Below are 24,783 nucleotides of genomic sequence, written 5' to 3'. Positions count from 1 at the left end.
TATTAAATTCCTTAAGATATTACGCATATTTTGTATCTTGGAACATTTTAGCTGTATCATCTTTTTGTTTTATAAAATCTTCCTCTAGCTTTTTGTCATATGGTCTTTGTTTGAGTTCATTCCACAAGCAGTTTCTTTGGTTGATTTTGATGATTACATTCTTGTTGATCCAATCTTTCTGCGGTAGGTTTAATATTTTTTTTTTGTTGTTTTACACCTTCTTATTGTTTCTTTAATAACTTTTTCTAGGCGTGTAAACTCCGAGTCTGATTTGTATGTAGTTTGGAGTAGTCGATAGTTTCAAATTTAGAATGTATCTTGGGTGGAAGTTTGAACTCTTTTAACTCCAGATAAATTTGTTTGTGGTCAGACATCGAGGAGTTAATTAGTGTCATGTGGAAATAGTTGTTTTTTAAATTACTGCATATATGATCTATGATAGATTTCCTTGTTGTTGAGTGTTTAGTGCAAAAAGTCATCTTTACTTTGTTTAGTATTTCATATCCGGCATCATCCATAAGTGTTTTATATTGTTTTACTTCTTTTTCAGTCTTCAGATTCTATATTGAAGTCACCGAAGACGATTGCTCTTCCTCTTTGTCGGAGTTGTGTCTCGTAGGTTCCAATAAACGTCTTTTAGTTTGTATAGCCGGGATTATACACAAGCCCTATTTCTAGGGCCAGGGTTTCTATTCTTATCCATTAATAATTGTTTTAACCAATATATTCAGAAAGGGTATGATTGACATTATTATGATGTTTTCCTTCACCGTCAAGCACGAGATGAATTATAAACACAAATTAAGCACCTGAAAATTCAGTGGTGCTTGCCTGGGCTTGAACTCACGATCATCGGTTAAGATTCACGTGTTATAACCACTAGGCCATCTCGGCTTTTTTTTTCTTTAAGCGAAAACATTTTGCGAAGTGTTATTATAGATGATAATTTTACTCAGAAGTCTTTAGAAAAAGATTAGAATCCGTAATTAAATTTACTTTCGATATTAAAATTGTACGAACAGCCTATACTCTATTATTAAATCCTAGGCACGATTCACCGTGCCTAATTTTCATAGATTCAAGTTCGATAGCAATGCATTCCTCGTTGCGCGGATCCCCAAAGTGTAACGTTAATAATTCCTTGAATTCGTCGCATGTCGCAATATCCTCAAGCTCACTGATAAGGGCCGGCGCATTGTTTTTTAATTGGTTCATTATCGAATGCATAGCATACATATTTTGTGTCGGACCCCCTACATATTTATTAATTACGTATTCGCAATTTTTAATAAAAATATTTAATTGACGTTTGTCTCCGCCAAACAGTGGAATTAATTTAAGTATTTCAGTCGGGATGAGAACTATTTGCTCAAGATAATCGTTAGTAGACATTTTTAATAATTAATATCGTGGTCTATTTATTGAAGTAAAAATCACTATAATTACCTTTTACATTTTAAATGATTTTTATATTTTAAATGTTTTTTTTTCTTAATATTATTCACAAAAATTCATGTGTGAGATAAAATACCTATATAATAACAAATATGATACGTAAAACTTTATTCCGATTTCACAGATTTTATACGAAAACCAGATAACAGTTAAAAAGAGAGAGTTCCAATCCAATCCAAGTAAATTTTGATACTCGAATATTTACGCGAATGCGCTATAATTAAGGCGATCCTGTCCGCAGCGCCAGTCAAGTATCCGACGAGCCAAATTGTATTTAAAAAAAATATATTTTATTAAATTACTAAGAAGTGAATTAAACACGTCTGAACAGATTTGGATGCTCAGTTTAATTAATTATTAAAGTACATATTTCCCACCCTCTAAACTAAAATGTTATATTCCCAGAAATTTATTTGCTTAGTTATGTTTTCCAGTAACCCAACGATAAAATGCAACGATGCAGAGTTAATTTCTTATTGGGAATATTCTTCGTGGTACATAACTACCTTGTAGAAATAAATAAAAACAACATTTTACTTTTTTCAAGTTTATTTATATGAAAACAATTTTACAATGTTTTTTAAACAATAAATATAGATAATTAATAATGTTTTAAATTCAATTAATGATGGTTTAAATATATTTAATTACAATATTTTTTTATTTACATAATTATATACAATCAAAATTCCATTATAACTAGCCACAAAGCTAGAATATAAAAAACATACTTAAAAAGACCAAAATTTCAATACAGATTTCATAATTTGTACATTATTTACATTTTTCTTCCAACATTGTAATGATGACAATTTTTTATTTATAAAGTTGATTATAAAGCGTAAACATACCTTTCATTAAAAAAAAAACTAGTAGGAACAGATGATCAACACATGTTTCAAATTTTATCTTTAACAAGTTTAACATAGAGACGACAGGCAGGTAGAAAAAAATTTTGAAAATATTGTGCATTTATTAAAAAAGTACAATTTCATATAAATTAAGATAAAACAATATTGGCACTTGTGAAATAATATAAGTTTGATTTTACTTTTATAACAATTGTTTTATTTTAGGAGTAATATTTTTTTTATTTTTTCCTTGCATTGATTTTTAATAAGGTAGTAAGTAGTAAGGTGAAGTAGTTTAAAAATTAGTTACAGAAAACAGTCAAGAGAAGACAGTAAGAAATTATTTATTAAACATTTTACTTTTTTTGCACAAGAGAATACTGAAAAATTTTAAGTCTCCACATATTGTGGGAACTTAATTATATTATTTAAAAATGTTTACCACAGATTAAAAAAGTAGAGTAAAACTTTGAATTATTTTAGTCAGTTTTACATATCGTTTTTATTTCTTAATTCTAGAGGAATGTGGCTTATGGTTGAATGGATAAGGTTTCAGACACTATTCTACAAATACATCGAGAGTAAAGGGCACTTACTAGGGAAATTCTTATTCTAATATATGATGTGCTGTACAAAACTGTCCTTTCTTTTTTTTAAATCTCACTGAGCCTCGGGGAAGATTGAATCAAGTTTAGAATGTTATTTTTTATTAATAAATAATCTTGATTTTTGTTTTTTTTCATATTCATTTCATATCTCGCATCATAACCTCATTGAAAAATATTTTAGTTATAAATGCTATCTTATATTATAATGTATCATAATGATAAATAATAAACATTATTTATTTCTCTACTGTCTTTTACGAAATACGGTTCGTTACAATGTATTACGTGCGATAAAATACTGTGTTAAAAGTATTTCAATTCCTTTGATTATGAAAGTTGATGACGTTCTATTTTAGTTTTATTAAATTATCTGTTGAATTCTGATCACGGGTTAATATGTGATTTTATGATATAAAACTTACAGAATAATTATTTAAAAGTAATTTTAACTCCCGTTATTTTGGGATCGATTTATAATATTTTAACAATTTAATCCGAATTGAATTACTAAGTTATAAAGTTTGTCAAGTCTTTAAGTGCAATATTGTCAATCTGGTTCATTAAAGATACGTGAGTAAAAATGCAAAAATTGTGTTGAATTTTTTCTTTAGTCGGTACACAAATTTACCCGTAGGTAAAATAATTGTCACAAATTAACTGTTTAATCAGTCAGGTTATTCAAAACAGAGGTGAAAAAGATTTAAGATTTTCACACAATTATTCAAATAAAAATTTCTGCTTATGAACTACGTAGTGGGATTACGTTTATAAATACTTGTTTTATTTCATGGTTGCACACAATTTTATACATTTTAAAATAAACTTAAAGCTCGAACAAACTTTTTTTTAAAAAAAATAACACTTCGTTTTACGTTTTTTGATATCGACTAGCTACCAGCTATGACGACGTTGCGTAATGCGTAAGCTGTTATTGCCTTGTTCTTACTGTTTTAGTATTAAGTCGAATAATTCAATAACGAAATGGCTACGATTCGGCTGAAAAGTATATAATATATACTCGACTTATATAATACTAGCGAACAATTGCAGATCTGAGTATAAATCTAAAATAGTTGTTATTTAATTTAAAATTTTGGTTCATATATATTTCATACAGTTGGTTATGACAAAAATATTTTTTTTAAAAAAAATATTTCTATAATAACATTAGGTTTTTTCTTTGTTTTAATATTCATTCCAAAATTTCCATTCCAGAATTGTCCTCAGTACCAAATATTAAATCCAGCGAATACTTTAGTTAAGCCGTAAGCTATAATTATTATGATCATGGTAAAAAGAGCAATACCCAATAACCTTACACTAATATTATACCAGGCTCTTAGTATCTATATTTTGCTATAAAATACCTACTGAACTACAGATCTCACTTTTAATCGCGTTAGTCACAATTGAAGAAATTCAGTATATACCTAGTATTGATCCTTCTTTTCAAGTATCTACTTTAATTGCCAAAAAGGCTAAGGTCTATGACACGAAGGTATAAGAGAAACAATTGAGCATATATTTTTTTTTGTTCATAGTGTAAAATTAATAACGCAAGGTATGTTTTTAAATTGTCTAAACAAGCACCGGCTTGCGTTTTCGTTTTCTTCTATGCTGCGGATGACATTTGTCGACGCCTTTCTGGACGCCATTTTGTGTTGGTGCTATAACCGCTTGGTGGGCGGCGGCATGGCTGGCTGGTGGTAGGGATGGTACTGACGGGCTAGGATCTCGCCCTACAACACCCCAAAAGTTACCCTATAAATTCATCATACCCTCTCTTCACATCGCATATATATTCTACTATCAATATAAAGTTGATTTCACCATTATATAATTGTCTGATTTGGATAAAGCATACGGATAACAATTTTGGGCATATTTTTTGCGTAAAGATATTTAAATTTGTCTTTGAATTGGTGGTGAAATTAACCTTAGAATTACTATGAGATGCTTACCACTTGGGCTTGTTGGTTTTGAACTTGCTTTATATTTCTCTCTTGAATCATTAGTTGGTGCGCCGCTCTGTTGATTGAAAGGAGATTGTTAGTATGATCATGGTATATTGTGTTAGAAAATATAAAAAGTACTAAAAATTGTCTATGATCTCATCTTGATATTTTTCATAAGTTTTTTTTATTGTATGTGTACGAGCATATGGGCCACCTGATGGTATGTGGTCACCAACGTAAATTGACATTGACATTGTAAAAAATGTTAACCATCGCTTACATCGCCAATGCGCCACCAACCTTGGGAACTAAGATGTTATGTCCCTTGTGCCTGTAATTACACTGGCTCACTCATACTTCAAATCGTAACATAACAATACTAAATTGATGTTTGGCGGTAGAATATGTGAGTCCGGTACCCACCCAAACGGGCTTACACAGAGCCTTACCAAACATTAACCAACTAATATTTTACCATTTTGCTTATTACCTATCCATTTGTTCTTGGGTCATATCAAGTGCCTCCTGCATTTCTCTTGAAGTATTTCTTACGAATTCTGGATCACAGTAAACGCCTAAGCCTTGTTCAGCCAGTACCTGTAGAAAAAATAGGTATCATGTATTTTGGATATCCTCGGTTGAGAGATTGATTCTACACCAGAGTTCTTTCCGGCCGTATTGTATTGATTTCATAGGAATATGAGAGGGAAGGAATAGAAAGTGCACCCGTTTGAGCATACGCTTGTGCAGTTAGGCTATTGTTGCCGAAATTCGGCCAAGACATAATTTTTATGTAAGAATTCATTATTTGATTAACTTTTTTTAAGTTATAGGTAGGCGAACGGGCAAATATGCAACCTGATATTAATTGGTTACCATCGCCAATAGATATTGGCGGTGTAAGAAATATTAATCATTCCTTACAACACCAATCCATCAACCTTGGAAACTAAGATTCCTTGTGCCTGTGGTTACACTGGCGCACTCACACTTCAAACCGGAACGCAACATTACTAAGCATTGCTAGTATAGAATAGCTGATGAGTGAGTAGGTACCACTACTTTTTTAAAAACTTATCAGTCTTACCCTCGTGACCAGGCTCTCCGCGGAACCAACAACGGGCACTGATGAGCTGTTCCGAGGGCTTCCGGGTAGCGATACCACGCCGCGTCCGGAACTATCGCCTCCTGGATTACATTTATTATAATCAGAGATTGTTTTGGTATTATAAATATCATTCGCTTATTAACATTGACTTAACATCCTGACTATTCTTTACTCTCTAGGTAGAATTCTAAAATGTTTAATTATTAAAATACATTTTATATAAAATTTGTTATGGATACTAGTGATAAAAGTTATTATGAAAATAATTTTCAATTTCCTTAAATTGATTGCTGTAATGGGTATTTAATATTTCTAACGGACTGTTCTCTACAACTAGTTCATTTTAAGTATTTACAGTGACGTATGTAATATTTCTAATTGCTAAATTTCGAACTCGTAAAGCTAGCTTGATGTTTTTGTAATTCTGAAGCGGTTGCGTTATCTACTTTTAACTTAACAAACTAATTATCACTTAGCTCTCGTGAAAATTTATGATTTCTTACAGATCGTGCAAGTTTTAATGAATGCGTTGAATATTCTGTTAGTTTTTTAATGTTATCTAAAAGCTTCTATTGTTTTTCAACTATACTAAATGCAAAACTATTCAGCCGTTCAAATGATACATTCGTTTTCATGCCATTACAATCAAATAGTTTATTGAAATTTTGTTGTCCATTCTTTTTTCTGGTTTTTATACATATCATATAACATTTTAGTTTATCGATTCGAATTCGAACTTGTAGTGTCATTATAAAATTGTGCTCGGTCGGTGTAAAGGTGTTATTTAAAGATGCAATGACTTTTACGATAAATTAACATCGTGAAGACGGTTTCGTCTCGCAATAAAAACAGTGTAGGTATCTATACCATTTAGCAACTTCGTTTCCACTCTTGTCTGAAAAGCGTCATAAGTTATTATTCAGTGCATGATGCTCGTCATACCGATGAGAAAGCTTCCTTCATTTTCATACATTCGCATCGATCTAAACTCGATCTATCGGAAAACACAAGAGTTTATGTATATTCGTGACAAGAGTATTCGGCTCCGTGAAGGAAGCTTCCCGCATGCGTCGTGCGGACCTGGGTGCGGCGGGGCTACAAGCGGGGCTCGCGCGCCCGAGGAGGCGCTGCGCACCATCCGACCTGGCGGCGCGGGCGCGGGCGCGGCGCGCAGGCTGCGGCGCGCGCGCGCGTGCGAGAACGCGAAGGGCAGGCGCGCCGCCGCGTTGTACCCGTACAGCGTCATCGGCCGCGACTCCGCCGGCGTGCACTCGCGCGCCAGCAGCAGCGAGATCTTCGGCGCTATGGTCTCGCCGGGCGACGGCGTGCGCTCCTCGGGGGACGCCTTGCGGGGCAGGGTGAGCTTGCTTTCCCCTTCCGGGTGGATCTTCTGCCTCGACGGCGAGGTCGACTTGGCTCCGGCCGTCTCCGGCGTCGAGAGATAGTTGACGCATCCGAACGCGAGACCTATCTGTCCGAGCATCTCCGGGTAGTTCGACTTTTGGTTGCTACGCGTCGACGCGATCCGGCGGCGTGGATGGACAATATACGTTAGTGTTAGTGACACGCTGGTAATCTGTTAGTAGGTGATGAAGGGATTCAAAATTGATAAATTAAAATCACTCAATCACGCGTTTAGCTACCTTTGTAAATAGCGTTCTTTAGATCGTTTGTTGTCGCTCTGCAATGTGATAAGCGATACATTTATTCACTATTAAATACGTCGAATTTTATTAATTAATTATTACACTAAACTAAAATAGCTGCTTTGACGAAGTATCTTAAAATGTATACTCACTCGAGCACCTGGTATATCTTCTCCGACTCCCCGTTGAATATGAGAGGTCTCAAAGGTATTTGTTCCTTTGGCTGTCCGTTAGCTCTGCAATATATATAAATCGTTCAGTTTAAAGGCAGTTTCATACATTTTAATTAAGAATGTACTTACAGGTTGGGTGCCAGTGGCACGGCAGCCATTCCGTATTCACGCTGCATCATCGAACTCAAATGGTTACCTACTCCTTCTACTGAAATCAAGATGTGTAATTATAAGTATCAATATGAAATACATGAATAACAATACACTATGATTTAAATATCATACCGGGAGGGGCTTCTCCATGTTTCCTGTGTCTATGGAACTGCCGGTTGGGACCATGCCTGCGTATACTTGACCACACTCCACCAAATAACGAATGGTTTCTCTGCAATTTAAGATCATAAAATTGAAGAAATAGCATACATATTCGGAATATGAAAATATTTCGAAGTGTAAATTATTTTAAATATTAAAAATTACAGACAGTACGAATATTTTAGTGATAAATGATTAGTCAATGTTCTCTAATCCAAAGAATTGTTATTATTAAGAAAATAAACCAGAAATATGATTCTCCTAACTTAATACGTGTATACCAAGAACAGCAGCTATTTGAAATTACTCACCCTATGCATTGGAATATCATTATCAGCAACAATTTCGTCAAGAGTTCCCGATATAGCTCGCTTTAGTTCCGGTCCAGCTTCGTGCAGGGTTCTCAAGCCAGCTTGCAATGTCATTTGGTGACTCTGCTCGTCACTCTGTCTCATCTCTTGCTCCTTACGCTTTTTGAACCTTTGTTAAGAACATTCAAATGAAATGGTGCTATCATTCTAGGTCGGTACTTGTGACATAATGCGTTATGAACATTAGCAAATGAGCAATGGTAGATATTACTTGGATAAAATGTACACTATTCTATTTAATAAGACCTAGCTTTAGAAAATGTCGATAATGTCACAAGTTCAGACTTAGGCCACGGTAAACATGTAAATAGTAATATTTTGCCAACTAGTGCAGCTAAATTCTTATCTAGACTAAATTTGTTGAGATTTTTGGATTTTTAAAGTCAATAAACATCTAATTCATCATAAATCTACTTCCAATTCTTTAAGACTAATACAGTAAGGCTAGACATGTACAAAGTGTAACGGAGAACTAAATTTTGATACATCTCTTCACGTTTTTAAGTTACTTCGAAAAAAAAAAAACACAAAAACACAACATTTAAAAAGAATTCGAGGTTGGGCAAAACAATTATGTGGTTCGTTTGTTTGTAAATGTGTGTAAATGGCATGCTAATGTCGTAACATGATTAGATTGTGATGTGGGTACTTGGAAAATTTCGTCAAACCGTTTAATATCATGGTATATTATTGTCTTCGTAGGACCATGCGGGACCGAAAACAACTATACTGTCTCCTGCTAGATTCTGTTTATAATATACATATATAAAACTATCAATATTATCTATATTTGATCTTTTCAAGAGTAAAACACTAAGGGATACATTCTCTCTCCTAAACAACATACTTTTCCTTAGATGTTACTTACGCGTGATTCCTATGGAACAAAAACATCGTGTCAGTGTTTAACCGAACTTAATATAAATAAACAACAAGTTAATATAAATAATAAAATAAGTTATAGTTTTTATTACAAGGAATACTTTGACAATCTCTTTATCCTTTCAACAATTATTTATTGACGTATTATCTGTTTCTGTTAGCAAAGAAACAAAGAACGTAAGCCAACATTTATAATATAATTTAACATTATTCGGTATTCTTGAGTTAAAGTATATAAGTATCAACATTTCCTATCGGAAATTTAATTGGTATCATATTATATTTTCATATTATTAATTATATAATAAAATCTTCAAACAGATTTTAGTAGTTTAGCTACAATCTCCTACCTTCTGAAGTAGTCCTGTATAAGGAAGGTAGCGTAGAACTTTCCAACAGTGATCTCGTTAGGGTCTCCAGGAGGTGGTACTACCTGGTCGAGAAGCTTAGGAGAGGTTCGCTTCCAGATTTTCTTGATAACTGCACGAAGTTCCGTGTTGCAGTCATCTATATTGCCTGTTTAGAATATCAGTAATTAGCATTTATTATTAGAAGGGTTCTTTTCTTTACAAGTTTTTCTGATGATTGAATATTTGGACACTCAGTTATTTATTCTTAAAGAAAATTACGCAATAATAATACAGTGTGAAAAAGACTGACAAAAATCAATGTCGAATATAAAACATTGATAAAAATAATTCCTCAACTAGTAGGAAAGCAATTCATTCGCCAAATCTTTAAACTACTAAATTATACTAAGGTGAAGCTAAATCAGATGTAGTATCAACCATCAGTTTTGATCTTAAGTGAGGTTCGCACGACAGCGAAGAGTGTGGCGTTGAAGAGAACTGTTCCGTCTGAGTTAAGCGGCATGTTCATGGAAACCAGACGCTTGCACGCCACACGATGAGGGCACAATTTGCCGAAACCTGAAAGGATAAAAGTCGCAGTCAATGATAGTAATGCATTTACTGGTGGTCGGGTTTTGTGTAAGCTAGTCTGGGTAGGTACCACCCACTCATCAGATATACTACCGCAAAACAGCAGTACTTAGTATTGTTGTGCTCCGGTTTGAAGGGTGAGTGATCCAGTGTAATTACAGGCACGAGGGGCATAACACCTTAGTTCCCAAGGTTGGTGGCGCATTGGTGATGTAAGCGATGGTTAACGTTTCTTACAATGCCAATGTCTATGGGCGTTGATGACCAGTTACCATCGGGTGGCCCATATGCTCGTCCGCCTACCTATATTATAAAAAAAAGATGGGCCTAAATTTCAATTCATTCTGATAAATAAAGTACAGTAAAGTTTCACGAGCTCATCGTTTGATATTTCAAAAATGATACACGTTTATCTAAGTTGAATAATATATGAAGACAAACATTGTCAGTATTTGAAATCTGTTTTAAAAAAGAGGAGGTTTTCAATTCGTCTGTTTATATATTTTTGGTATGTTTAAGAACCGTTTTTAATGATTATTTTTATATTAGGCTACGTATAGCTACAAATTGTCAATTTCAATTTTTTTGGCATTGGACGTTAGAAATTGTTGTTTTTATTTGAGACGTATATTCAGGCAATTTTTTTAATATTGAGTTTTTTTTGGATGAAATTATTTTCCTAGAAATTGCATAAAAATAATGTCATACTGCTCACCTAAAGGCGGACTTATTTTCCTTAATAATGTTACTACATCTAAATGTTTTATTCTTCCTTTAGCATCTGGATCGTATTCACTCCATAACCTGTGAACAAATAAAAAATAATTAAAAATCAAGAATAATACTTAATTTACTTATTCACATGATAATTTGTTAAGTACCTTATAAATTCATCTAAGTGGTGTGGTCCCAATATCGACCAGTCTCTGGTTAAATAGTCAAAATTATCCATGATAACGGCGACGAACAAATTAATAATCTGAAATTAAATTAATAATTATTCAAATTATTGACGAATAAGAAGAAAGTAAATAGTAACCAGTAAATATTAATATATAATGTACTAGCTTCCGCCCGATGTTTCGACAGCGTGTAAGGAGTTTTCTTTATTCTTGTCTGTACCTCGGACTACTAATTTATTGATAATCGGTAGTTAGAAGAGTAGTTAAAAGTTATATAATATTAGTAAGGATGATTGTATTATAATTTTACTATAACATACATACATAACAAACATAATACTTGCTTATAATATACAAAATATTTAAGCAACATGAAATAAATTCTGATAAAGATAAACTAAACTAAGATCGTAATTAGTAATTGTAAATCGAAAGACTTTTACTCGAGTAATTGAGAATGTAAGAGAAAAATATTACAGCAAGAGTGAAACTTGTACCTACTTACAGCAAATTTTAAAATAAAATGAACATATAAAGTCAAAATAAATGTACTCACGAGGAAGGAGCAAAGCACATAAAATGAGATGAAGTAGGGAAATGCGAGTACGCTGCCACAGGAACCGCTACTGTCTTCCTCACCCTCCTCATCATAGTTACGATCACAGCGCACTTCAGGCTCCGGGGATACTCCCATCATTATATCTTGCCAAGCTTCACCTGGTTGTATAAAAACATTATAAAGGATGAAATATAGTACGAACTTACTCGGTAGTAAAACAACAATTGAATAATCAAATCACGTAATATTCTGTGAACAACAAAATTGTTGTTTAATTTAAGTAACTAAATTACAGGCAAAAAACTGCCAATATTCCATTGCTGGGTAAGAGGAGGCCCTACTCTTATTTGATATAGAAGACGGCTTGGAACTAAAAGCCTGCATCACTGTCCGAAAGCTTATGAATTCTGGCAGAATTACTTCCGATTAATTCAGATTTCCTCGTGATATATTCCTTTGGTAGTTTGTAGTTACTAGATTATCTGGGCTTATGATTTGAATTGAATAAAATGAATGAGAATCAAAACAAAAAAATAGATAGGTACAAACCGGTAGCTGATCGAAACAAAACTAATATGGCTTGCGGAAATGTCTGGAAGTGGTTGTTTCGTGTAATAGGTGTATCGTCGTCTATTGCAATTTTCCCAAATACCTGAAAGAACATTTGATCAAAGGTAGAAAATAATAGTATTAACAAAATATTAGGTTGAATGTTAGTTTTGATTATTGAATAAACTTACTTGCATCCCGACCACTGCGTAAATGAAGAATAGCATCAAGATCAACAGAGCAACATATGGCAGTGCTTGGAATGATTTGATGAAAGTCCAGAGTAACGTGCGAATGCCTTCCCCGCGAGACAACAGCTTGACGAGTCTCATCACACGAAACAAGCGGAAGAAGTTTATAGATGGGATCGAACTTTCCTGCGAGATTAATTTTAATTTGAACCTTTGGATGGTAGTTTTAATAATTTAAGGATGCATGTATTATCGTGCGTAATGTATAGTGTACGTGTATCGTCTGAAATCTAAAACATACTTGAATCATTTGAAGTATTTATTAGAGATTTACGTGTTGCTATAGAAATGATACTTAAAAGACCGGAAGGCTAATGTTGTGTCTTACGTCATAGCTTACAAGAATTTCCAGAAGCAGAAATATAATATATCAATAATTTACAATTTATGTCAGTTTTGTAGAGTAATTAATTTCTAGTTAATATATATATGTGAGTGTACTAAAATGAGTTTATTTGGTATTCCATAATTGAGGTAAAGAATAAATGTCTTTTAGAGGTGTATTTAAAAGTCTTTCTGTATGTCTTTAATTTATCCATCCTACTACATATGCCTTGTAAATTCAGTAATTTATCAAAATGTTCCAACTATATTTCATCTCTATAGTGTATATACAACTTGTGACATTAAAATTTTGGAATGTGTATTGTTTAATCTATTATATTATATATATCATATGACACTAGATCTAACTCAAAAATATGTGTAATCGTGAAGTGCACTTAGTGCCTTTTGCTATTTCTATGAACTTTATTTTATATTTACTTTGAAAAGTCTATTTGCAGGTTACTGTCCCATACGTAGATACTCAACATCAAAAGCTAATCTTATAATAATTATTATTATCGGCTGGACAACATCTAAAGCTATTTGATTAGTAATATCTATTATATCAACTTTATAATTTTTAATTGGTGAATGTTTAAATTCTAGTTTATTATATTATTTATTTTCTAAAAACATTTGAAATATAATAACTCTACTTTATATAATAATTATATATTCTATGTTATTATTTTCTATGTCTGTGATAAAAACTATGTATTTCGCAAAAGCGTGCACTTACCTTAACAACGTGTGTTCTTTGCAACCCACTTCCCTGCAATAAATATGATTGCTTCAATCATCTACATATACATATATACTATACGAAATGCCGCTGCTTGCTGTTATTACAACATCTATGTCGTCCATGCTCGGGACAGTAACTACATTGTCTAACTTAAAATGGTCATTCCAAAAGACTTGGACATTCAAATTGTGTTCGTGGAGATATGAAAATATTCGAGTGTATAAGAATTTTATCAATACATGCAGATTCTATAAGTTTACTTTATTCTCGACTACAAATGGTAAGAACGCGTGAATCTTAACCGATGATCGTGGGTTCAAACCCGGGCAAGTACCACTGAATTTTCATGTGCTTAATTTATTTTTATAATTCATCTCGTGCTTGATGGTGAAGGAAAACATCGTGAGGAAACCTGCATATGTCGAATTTCACTTAAATTCTGCCACATGTGTATTCCACCAACCCACATTGGAGCAGCGTGATGGAATAAGCTTCAAACCTTCTCCTTAAAAACGGAGAGGAGGCCTTAGCCCAGCAGTGGGACATTCACAGGTTGTTACTGTACTTTATTCTGTTTTAATTTTAACATAAAGCTACTACCGGTTCGGAATGTAGATTCTACGGAGAAGAACCGTCACGAAACTCAGTAGTTATATATGCTGTATTTATCTTCTATCATTTACGTAATCCTGTACAGTATAATAAGTTTTATTTATCAATTGTTTTAAGCAGGAGCTTGAAATTTGGTTATTGATTAATTTTTAAAGTTTTTCTGCTCGTTTGTGCTTTATGTTAGAATACTAGACATAGAGACGGGAGAACCTAGTCAAACTAAATTTCTATTGAACTAAATCAACGTTTATCTCGTGCTCAGTGGTGAAATAAAACATCGTGAGGAAACCTACACATTATGCTTTGACGGCACTTACTCTATGCGTAAGTTCAAGTTACAAATGGTTCTATGGCTCTTCGTTCTAAATTGATAAAATTCTCCATTGATATTTTCGATTTTCCTAAAAACACTAATTATCATGCAAATGATGACCATTTTAATTTAAACATTATAAGTGAAAGTGGTTAACTAATAACAGATTGTATTGCGTATAGCGTACAAAGTGAACATTACCTGATTTTTGAGTTCATTTACTTGTGATACGACGATATCGATGATGCTACCTAAAACGATGATGAAGTCGAACGTGTTCCATGCGTCTCCGAAATAGTTCTACAACATAATCATAGAACAGTCTTTAAAATACTAATAGGTACTCAACGGTTACACGTCGCTCAGAAATGGTATATAGCTTATCTGACAAATTTATAATGTTTTGTGATGAATTTTCCAAAATATCAATTAAGAAACCCAATTATTTATTTGCTACGCTTATGAAGATTGTATGTTTAAGTTAACCATACGTATTTCTTTCATACATTTTTATCATTAATATCAAATTAGCTTTATCAGTGATATCTCATTCATTATGACAATATAAACAAAGTCAACCCGAATATTAAACAAACTACTTTTATTATTTTTTATGACAAAAATATTTAGAATTCTCTTTTAATTAATTAGTTCATTCCTTAGTATTTTCTTTATAATACTAATGCTTTTCAGTGTTCTAAATTGAACAAGTATAGCTGTAACAATAAAAAACTAGTGACAAATATAAAAACCAAATCTAACCTTAAACCGAAATGCAGCTAATTTGAAGATAAATTCAAGAGCGAAGACCGCAGTGAATATCATGTTGAGCATATCGAGGGCCTTGCTATACTCGTGGGGCTGGTTATGGTACTTCATGGCGAGGGTGATAGTGTTTATCATAATGAGAACGAAGATCGCGTATTCAAATGGTTGAGAGGTGACGAACCACCACACTTTGTACTGGATTCGGTGCTTTGGTATATATCTATGAAGTAGAAATTTATTAATACAAATATGCCATCATGTAAAAACTTTGGTAAATATTAATTCCCGTAAACACCAATTTATGCTTTCTTAACTTTGTTACCTTATCTTTTCATGCGTTTGCTAGACTTTGAAAATAGCACTTCTGTTACTTTATTCCGTAGGAAACAGCTGCCTTAACTGGATTGGTTTTGTATATTGGAAATAGAAGTTGACTTACCTTCTAATAGGTTTAGCTTTTAAGGCGAATTCTATACAATTTCTTTGGTTCTTGTCTAGTTCACAGTTCTTGTATTCCTGCTCACCCTCATTTTGGAATGTCACTATGACGAAACCGACGAATATATTTACCTAAACAAATATCCAAAAATATAATTAGAGATTTACTGTTACCAAATTGGAAATATTTATACTTTCCTAATTTTAATTCTTTACATGATTTTTATGTATAATTTTCATCACAATAAATACTTCAATTTATTTAATATTCATCTTAGAGGATCTTCTATAACAGCTTTACATTTTGTCAGCTAATTTTTGAGTATTTTCGATTATATTTATAGCTATCGATCTAAATTAGCTTTTGTTTTTTTTTTTTACACATAATAGACAAGCGCTTGACCGTTGACTTGCCTGATCTTAAGCATAGTCACGGTCTAGGATGTAGCACGCCTGCCTAAAAGGAACCCGTTTACTCTGGATTTGAAGACACCAACATTGTACCTATCAGGAAATATGGACTCAGGCAAAGGATTCCACAGTTTCGCAGTGCGAATAATAAATGTGGTTTTGAAGCGCTTCGTACGTAGGCGGGGAAGTTCCAATGTGTACCTATGGCGGTTTGGTCGCGTTTGCCTGGCCGTTCGATAGTAAAAGGAAAGGAAGGAATTAGTTCATGTAATTCCTGCGCACAATCTCCGAAATGTATCCGATAGAAGACTGAAAGTGATGCCCACCACACGTCCATGTTCGAGACTTTGCAGTCTAGAATCGATCAATGTGTCGTCTCTTATCAGCCTCCTTGCACGCTTCTCAATCAACTCTAGGGCCCGTAGGTGGTGCTTAGTAGAGCCGTCCCAAAGGTAAGAGCAGTACTCCATACAAGAACTCACTTGTGCTTTGTGTAAGCTGAGCAATTGTTCTGGAGTAAAATAACTCTCACCTTGGAGAGGATATCAAGCTTTCGGGCGGCTATTTGGGCTTTGGACTCAATAAAAGACCCGAAATTTAGAGTCGACGTGAGAGTAACGCCAAGAAGGTTAAGGTGGTCAGTCATAGGTACAGTCACATTTCGGAAAGAGGTAAGTAGCTGAAATTCCCTCTTTTTGGCGGAAAACAAACACGCCTGCATCTTGGTTGCATTGAACATGACCAAATTGGCATCGCCGCAATCAGACACGGCCTTAAGGGTCACGCTCAGGCGCTCAACTATGGCCTCTCTCTGAGCCTAAATTAGGGCCTAACTAGCTCGCGCGTTGGACCTGTAGCTCTCGACAACTGTGCAGTCATCTGTGTACCCATGTACACCGGGCATCAGCAGATCATTGATGTGCAGCAGAAATAGGGTCGCCGAGAGCACTGACCCCTGGGGAACACCGGCATTTATAGCCATTTGATCCGACGAGTGGCCTCAACCACCTCTCGTAACGATCGGTTCCTCAGGAAGTCTGAAATCCACGCACAAAATCTAACAGGCAGGCCATATGCAGGAAGCTTGCTGATAAGGCCATCCCTGTGGTGGGCATTAAAATCCTCCAGAAACACTAATTTGGCAGTGGGGTACAAATGTTGAGCCGCGTCAGCCGCTACACTGAGGTATTCTGTGAGCCTTGTTGTTTCCTGATTCCCGCTGTGCCATTGGTAGATACAGGAATACAGGATTTTCACCATACCCGTGTCCACCAAAGCCCAAAGTACCGAAAATGTGGTGTCTTCAAATCGTCGGAGGCGCCGAAAGCAGATGTCATTCCGAACGTAAACGCACACGCCTCCTCGTGATTTAAAATTGTTCTCCAGGGTATTCCCTGGGTAGGAAAGATACGATACGTCGGACGGACAACCAATCTGCGTCTCCGTAAGAAACAAGAGGTGGGGTTTCTTAGTCTCAAAGTGGTAGCGGACTGGCACGATATTAGAGTGCAAGCCTCTAATGTTGGTCAATATTAATGATAGTATTATCAATTGAGACAATTTAAAATAAGAAGAAAATGAATAATTTTTATGTTAATTATTAGGTTAATTATTTCAAAAGAAATGCTTACCATAAAGAAGGCAATTATAATAATGTAAATAATATAATATGCTGCAACAATTGGACGGAAGTTAGTAATGGGACCACGATCCTCTGCATTCGAATCTATAGATACATACAATAACCTGGAAATTTAAAACGATTTATAATCTTAAAAACAAAAGGTTAAAACATTGTGTACGAATGTTACCAATGACATTTACAACCAAATACATAATATGATGAAGATACTACAAGCCGAGATGGCCCTGTGGTAAGAACGCGTGAATCTTAACCGATGATCGTGGGTTCAAACCCGGGCAAGCACCACTGAATTTTCATGTGCTTAATTTGTGATTATAATTCATCTCGTGCTTTACGGTGAAGGAAAACATCGTGAGGAAACCTGCATGTGTCTAATTTCACTGAAGTTCTGCCACATGTGAATTCTACCAACCCGCATTGGAGCAGCGTGGTGGAATAAGCTCTAAACCTTCTCCTCAAAAAGAGGAGAGGAGGCCTTTAGCCCAGCAGTGGGACATTCACAGGCTGTTACGGTTACGGTTACATATTATGAAATATGCGAGTACATTAAGAACTTTAAGATTCAAATTTGAGTAATGATTATTTTGTACCCATATTAGATAAGTAAATTCAACAAAAATGTTTTATGTACTGTACATTATTGCCGAGCTACGATAGCAAATTTTATTTACTGGAATCCATATTTATATAGTTTTAGTTCTCTATGTCAGATCTTGAGATTAGTACGTTTAAAAATTCAATAAAGTAACTTCAGTTTTATATAATTGTGAAAATGATTTAATTTTTAAGCATAGGCGGCCTTTTGATTATGTATTCGACATAATTAAAAAGCTTCTAACGATAACTTTATTTACTTACCCTGGCCATCCTTCAAAAGTGGATACAGTGAAAAGGGTGAGCATCCCTTTCATAACATTATCAAAATGAAAGTCATTTCTTTTCCATTCTCTATCTCTAACTACGTAATTACGATTTTCGAATACTAAATAAGTTCCTCTGCAAAGAAATATTAATTGAAATTTTATTCTAACATTAGAATAATATAACAGAAATATAGAATATTGTGAAATTTTACTTACTGACACTCATCTTTTGTCATTTTCGAAATATCGTTACATCTAAAAAATTTACCCTGCAACAAACTTCGTGATTAGATAAAAATATGTTCGAATGAAAAGTGGGTATTTATATCTTCCACGCTTCGAAGCAGTTATTTATATTACTGTAGCGTTAGCATAATAACCCATTTCTCATGATGCACTTATATTCTATATATGTAAGTATTTTTTATTATGTTATTTGTTTTTTTTTTTGCATTTATTAAACTTAGATATATTTATAATATTTTAACTTGCAGTTCGAGTTAATACTATTACGTCTTCCAAAACAACCATTAGTATTTTATATTAAATGCTTTAAAGTGCTCACCTTAAACAACTGTACACCGACGACAGCGAACATAAATTGTAACAAATACGTAACTAACATTATATTTCCTATTGTCTTAATCGCTACTATCACACATTTCACCACATACTAGAATTTCAATGAAGGATTAAGTGCGAGTTAGTTGCGTGGGTATATACGTTACCAAGGGAAGTATGTCCATAATTGTCCGGTAACCAGGCAGCATCGGAACATGAGGGGAAAAGCAAACAGTCTTTTTTATAGGACATTTTAACATGAGGATGATGGGAACTGATTTAAATCTACATAAATTGTTAAAGACAATCGAATCTTGTTAAACATTTTCGAATGGGGATTGAAGACAAGTAAACGCCAAGGTAGGGGGGGTTATCTATGTAACGAAGGTTCATATTAGTCTTCTAAATGATTTGGATTTTATGTAACACCTACACCTTTGGGTCCAAGGCATTAGCTACTCATGCTATAGTATGTTAGTGACATTGTATGAAAAACATTGACGTGTCGTCATTTAATCCATAGCCTAGATATTAGTTAATATCTAAAGAAGATCATGCTGTTAGTTTTTGGTCACGATTTCTCGGACCGAATCTTGTGTACAATATGTTTGTTTCGTTTGTGTTTTATTGTGATAGTTTGAAAGTAGAAAGAGATGAAGAAATGTCAGAAAAATAAAAAGAGTGAGTTGTAGATACATGTTTGTGTCAAAAATAAATATATAATGTATAATAAAAGCTTTTTAAGTTAAAACATAAAACAGCACACGAAGAAAATAAAGCGAAAAGCAAAGCGTAAGTATATATAGGAAGGAAGACAACAAAATCATGAGAAATGAGTAGTGAGGAAGAAGTAGAATTAATAAGACTAAGAAAAAATAAGTAATTTTGAAATTGTTTTAATACCCAAAGGTGTAATAGATTTAAAGATAAGTAAAGACTGTGATTCGTGTTTCACTCCAACCGGTGGCACACATAGTCGTATTGCCCGAGGGGTTTACAGTGCTGTCTTGACATAAAACTGATGGAAGTGCCCCCTACCTTGAACATTTGCACTCCCATGACCGCGAACATGAATTGAAGCAAGGACGTTACCAACAAAATGTTTCCAATCGTTTTGATTGCAACGATCACGCACTGAACAACGTGCTATAATCAGGGAAAAATTGAATACAATGATAATTTAAATCTTTAATAAATGTTTCATATCATAACTTTTTTATCATTTTAAACGTTAGTTTATAAGAAGATAAATGGACATGTTTATTTTAGTAAATCAATTACTGACCTTAAGGCCCTTGGCCCTGTTAATGGCTCTTAGAGGCCTCAGCACCCTGAATACTCGCAATATTTTCACCACGGATATACTTCCAGACCTAAAATACAAATAAGTCTTAATAATACAATAAAATAAGTTATTGTTTATGTACTATTCTTCTCAGTAACAGCCTGTTAATGTCCCACTGCTGGGCTAAGGCCTCTTCTCCCTTTTGAGGAGAAGGTTTGGAGCTTACTCCATTAAACTGCTCTAGTTCGGGTTGGTAGAATACACATGTGGCATAATTTCAATGAAATTAGACACTGACATGTCTCATGACATAAATTAAGCACATGAAAATTCAGTGGTGCTTACCCGGGTTTTAACCCACGATCATCGGGTATGATTATGCGTTCTAACCACTAGGCCATCTCGGTTAATAAAATGTTAATATTTTTATTGGGACTTAATTTATATTACCAGTGAGAAAATTTAAGTTTTTTTTGTATAATAAATAATAGAAGAATAAGCAATTCAATAATATAATTGGCCTAAAATTGGCTTATAATGAATTAAAAATGTACTAAAAATTAGCGAATCTAGGTAATTATATATCGGAAATAAAAAAGTCAAATGATTTTCGTACTTAAAGCTCATAGAGATTAGAGAGACGCAAACAACAAGCATGTCGAGTACGTTGAAGGCGGAACGCAGGAAGGCACCCTCGTGCAAAATGAGGCCGTATGTCACTAGCTTCAAGAACAGCTCGAGCGTGAAGATGCCAGTGAAGAATATGTCGAACTGACTCAGTAACTAGAAAAATATGAAATTTTTATATCATATAAAATTGCTTACATACTCGTATGCTGTATGGTGTATTTTTGTGACGCTTACTGTTATCGTTATCACAATTATAATTATCTTGAGAAATTAAAGATTTCTGTACTAAATTTAAATTCAACTGATAAAATAATTAGGTTAATTTTAATACATTACCCAATTCCTAAACCCTTTTTGGGCAGCGTCTAAAGGATCCTCTGCTGCCAACATGGCAGAGGACAGCATGATGCACACCAGGATTATGTTCCCAAATGTCGAAGATGCTGACATCTTATAGCAGAACACTCGAAATCTAAATACGACGAGAGACTTAAAAACTTCATTGTCAAACTTATTGGCAAATAGAATATTACAAACATTAATACACAATAATCAAATTATACAAAACAATTGACAAAACATAATTTTGCGTAGTTCAATTATATTTATAAATATGTTTGAATGATGTAGAGCATAAACGAAAATTTAGGAAACATTAAGATATATATATATATATATATATATATATATATATATATATATATATATATATATATATATATATATATATATATTAAGACACACATTTACAGCGCATAATAAAACTTTAGTTAAGACTTAATAAAAAATAACACTATGCTAAATCATGCAAAATAAATAAATATACTATTGAAAAAAAACAACACATGTTAACGCGCATGCTATTTTGGAAGCTGCTTTGAAATATAAAAATAAGCATGCTCTAGATTTTTCGGCATATTTTAGAAATAAATAATTAAACAGCTAAGTTTCATCTAAACTATCTCAATGAACTTTTCATTGTCTATATTCATGCTCCACTAACTGACGTCTACTGACAAACCTAGCCGCTAACATCAGAAACTTTAAGGTACCCTGACGTCTCATTGTAAAAGAATTTCGATTATAAATAATTTTGAAAATTTCGAAGTACATTTCTCGTGCATTTCAAACCAAAAACAAAATGGCAGATGAACTCAATTAAGACGTAAACAATGATGAATGTAAAAGTAAATATAAATGAATGCTGAAAACAGTACGCCAATAAGATAACAATGAGACACGGGTACCGAATCACCAATCACCTGTTCGTTGGTGAGAATACGAAGAAACTACTAGCGTTCGGTATTGGCGGCGTCTGATTTGGCATATTCAGTTCAGATATCCGCCGTGGTCTAGCGGTTACAAGCGTTCCCTCCTCTTCTAACTCGCCACCATCTTTGTGAGATAGAAATATACAATATTCCTCTGATAAAACTTTCTAGCTACTTATATTTATCTTAAAATTTAACCGTTTACCTTTTAAATTTAAATTATATCAATGTGTTCATGCCGAAATATTTTAAGTGTGTCCTTTCTGTGATATCAAAACGCCTAATTTATAATATAATAAACGTAAGTGATTAGCTAATAAGTGTGTGAATAAAATTAATTACATAAATAACATAAACAGCTCAAATTATTAAAGTCGTTTAAGACAAAGGCATATATATATTAAAAAGATTTGACTCTAATGACTCACCAATCATGTAAGATAAAATGAATATTAAGATATATAGACATAATGGCGGTGGTCATGAGAGCCAAAAAAATAAAAATAAAGAGGCAGATAAGTAACATCTAATCGAAAGCGTCGTTCCCCCGCGGTCCCTAACCTGTTATCTTTGGAAAATATGAAGAAGGAGGTAGCATCGGGGATCGGCTTGGCCGAGTCCCGGATGTCGACCTCCGACAGGCGCCGCGGCCGCGCCGAGGACGTCGTCGGCTTTCGTTTCAAGCGCGGCTCGTCCTCGAACTCTGTGTTCACTATGTCGATTTGATTAACGTCACGCTTCTCGCCAATTTTGTGGTGATTTAATTTTGTAACAATAAACTCTTCGATTCTTACAGGTTTATTTGATTCGAATCCTAGGTTCAAATCACTTGTTGTACTTTTAGATAACGCATTGGGTAATACATTATCGATTTACGTAATTTTTTTTTTTCTTTATTGTTACTTGAGATAAATTGTAAATTATTTATTCCTCATTTTAATTATTACAATGTAGCTTTTTAACAATACAATTTGATAACAAACTATCATTAAGTATAAGTCGCTATGAACTTTCGACTTTAAAACAAAATAGCTTATGAACAATATTAATTAAAGTTGTTATATTACATATATTACCTATGTGGTTTCTCTGATGATTCTCAATTTCTTCACCTTCTTGTTCTTCTTCGATTCTTTCATCACTCTCTTCATCAATTACAGCATCTTCTGCATCTACATCTATTTCTTCTTGTGGCTCACCTTCCGATCCTGTTTCTTCGTAGTCTCTATCAGAACTGCAAAGTAGTCTTTTATAAATAATTAATCTTACGCTATGTCATTATTTTAAATTATTTATTAAAACCTTTATCTTTTTTTTTAAATTAAATATTAGATTAATATCAGTTTTTGAGGAATACTTGTCAGTTGTGTAGGCATCGTCGTCGTGAATATACTCATCATCAGTATCTGCAAGCGCGCCTTCTACTTCACCTTGATCTTCTTCTTTCTCTTCTGCACCCTGCTACATTTTACAATAGCAAATTTAAGATGTATTAGAATACATTTGATTAATACTATTTCAATTAACGGTACAAGTCTCGTTATATTAAGTTATTGTAACTAATACTTACACCTTCTTCTTTTTCAATGTTGGTCAAAGATTCTGCGTCAGCTAAGTTATCAACAGCGATGGCCAAGAACACGTTTAGTAGAATGTCTGTTTTGCGGTTCAGAAAACTATAATTTTTATAACTTACTTACGATATAGACTAAATTAATTTTTGTAATACTAAAAGGTGCTAAAAATCTTTAATAGAGTTTTTTTTAAATACGATGTGAGTAAACGATTATGAAATTGATAGTGTATATATATAACAAAGTAGATATATAAGGATACAGTTGCCGCAAATAAAGAGTATGATGAAGTAGATACAGGCAAGTATGCCGAATGTACCGACTCCACCATATGCCTTGATCCCTTCGTACATTACCGCGTTCCAATCTTCACCTGTTAAGATCTGGTAAAGAAAAAACATTTGTATTTAGATAGCTAATATACTTACGATAAATATATGTAAGGATCAGATTGTAAGATTGATCACTGGAAATAAATTATGGCATTTTAGAAGTATGATGAATATGTTTTTTAATTTTACATTTATGGTAGCTATTCAAAACTTTTTCATGTATTAATTGGTCAAATAAATAAATAAATAAAGGAATAAGATGAACTTATTAGGTATGTTGAAAGGCTTGTTATTACCTGAAAAACCGTAAGCAACGCTTGCCAGAAGCAATCGAAGTTGTGTCGATCTTTCTCCTCCACTGGGTCGTAGTTAAACTTGCCACCAAAAACCTGCAATAAATAATAATTCAAATCCGTTTTTTTATTAAGCAATAGTATGAATC

General features: G+C 33.6%; 1 protein-coding gene across 17 annotated transcripts in view; it reads right to left on the bottom strand.

The window, feature by feature from the left end:
* Positions 1–2,948: 2,948 nt before the first annotated feature.
* Positions 2,949–24,783, bottom strand: part of LOC126777964 (muscle calcium channel subunit alpha-1-like) — a 100,481-nt gene continuing 78,646 nt past the window's right edge. For 2 of the 17 annotated variants that reach the window (XM_050501297.1, XM_050501306.1), the window contains 34 exons: positions 24,638–24,730; positions 24,272–24,392; positions 24,006–24,091; positions 23,793–23,896; positions 23,512–23,669; positions 22,427–22,559; positions 21,501–21,636; positions 21,151–21,317; positions 20,535–20,622; positions 20,288–20,395; positions 18,905–18,957; positions 18,684–18,821; positions 17,812–17,926; positions 15,771–15,901; positions 15,326–15,551; positions 14,765–14,863; positions 13,633–13,665; positions 12,507–12,692; positions 12,316–12,418; positions 11,764–11,924; positions 11,187–11,284; positions 11,021–11,109; positions 10,153–10,293; positions 9,715–9,880; positions 9,351–9,359; positions 8,423–8,591; positions 8,082–8,181; positions 7,926–8,004; positions 7,776–7,859; positions 7,058–7,485; positions 5,957–6,057; positions 5,360–5,466; positions 4,876–4,942; positions 2,949–4,675 (listed from right to left, as the gene is read on the bottom strand). In XM_050501297.1, coding sequence (XP_050357254.1) covers positions 4,493–4,675; positions 4,876–4,942; positions 5,360–5,466; positions 5,957–6,057; positions 7,058–7,485; positions 7,776–7,859; positions 7,926–8,004; positions 8,082–8,181; positions 8,423–8,591; positions 9,351–9,359; positions 9,715–9,880; positions 10,153–10,293; positions 11,021–11,109; positions 11,187–11,284; positions 11,764–11,924; positions 12,316–12,418; positions 12,507–12,692; positions 13,633–13,665; positions 14,765–14,863; positions 15,326–15,551; positions 15,771–15,901; positions 17,812–17,926; positions 18,684–18,821; positions 18,905–18,957; positions 20,288–20,395; positions 20,535–20,622; positions 21,151–21,317; positions 21,501–21,636; positions 22,427–22,559; positions 23,512–23,669; positions 23,793–23,896; positions 24,006–24,091; positions 24,272–24,392; positions 24,638–24,730 — 4,260 coding nt within the window. In that variant the 3' untranslated portion in view covers positions 2,949–4,492. Of the gene's footprint in view, positions 4,676–4,874; positions 4,943–5,359; positions 5,467–5,956; positions 6,058–7,057; positions 7,486–7,620; positions 7,659–7,771; positions 7,860–7,925; positions 8,005–8,081; positions 8,182–8,422; positions 8,592–9,350; positions 9,360–9,714; positions 9,881–10,152; positions 10,294–11,020; positions 11,110–11,186; positions 11,285–11,763; positions 11,925–12,315; positions 12,419–12,506; positions 12,693–13,632; positions 13,666–14,764; positions 14,864–15,325; positions 15,552–15,770; positions 15,902–17,811; positions 17,927–18,683; positions 18,822–18,904; positions 18,958–19,253; positions 19,362–20,287; positions 20,396–20,534; positions 20,623–21,150; positions 21,318–21,500; positions 21,637–22,426; positions 22,560–23,511; positions 23,670–23,792; positions 23,897–24,005; positions 24,092–24,271; positions 24,393–24,637; positions 24,731–24,783 lie in introns of those variants that run through there. The other 15 variants (XM_050501308.1, XM_050501300.1, XM_050501298.1 and 12 more) reach the window with 15 other exon arrangements.

The sequence above is a fragment of the Nymphalis io genome, chromosome 24 (genome assembly GCF_905147045.1).
Source record: "Nymphalis io chromosome 24, ilAglIoxx1.1, whole genome shotgun sequence".
Classification (NCBI taxonomy): Eukaryota; Metazoa; Arthropoda; class Insecta; order Lepidoptera; family Nymphalidae; genus Nymphalis; species Nymphalis io.
This window is presented reverse-complemented; position numbering and strand designations above follow the sequence as displayed.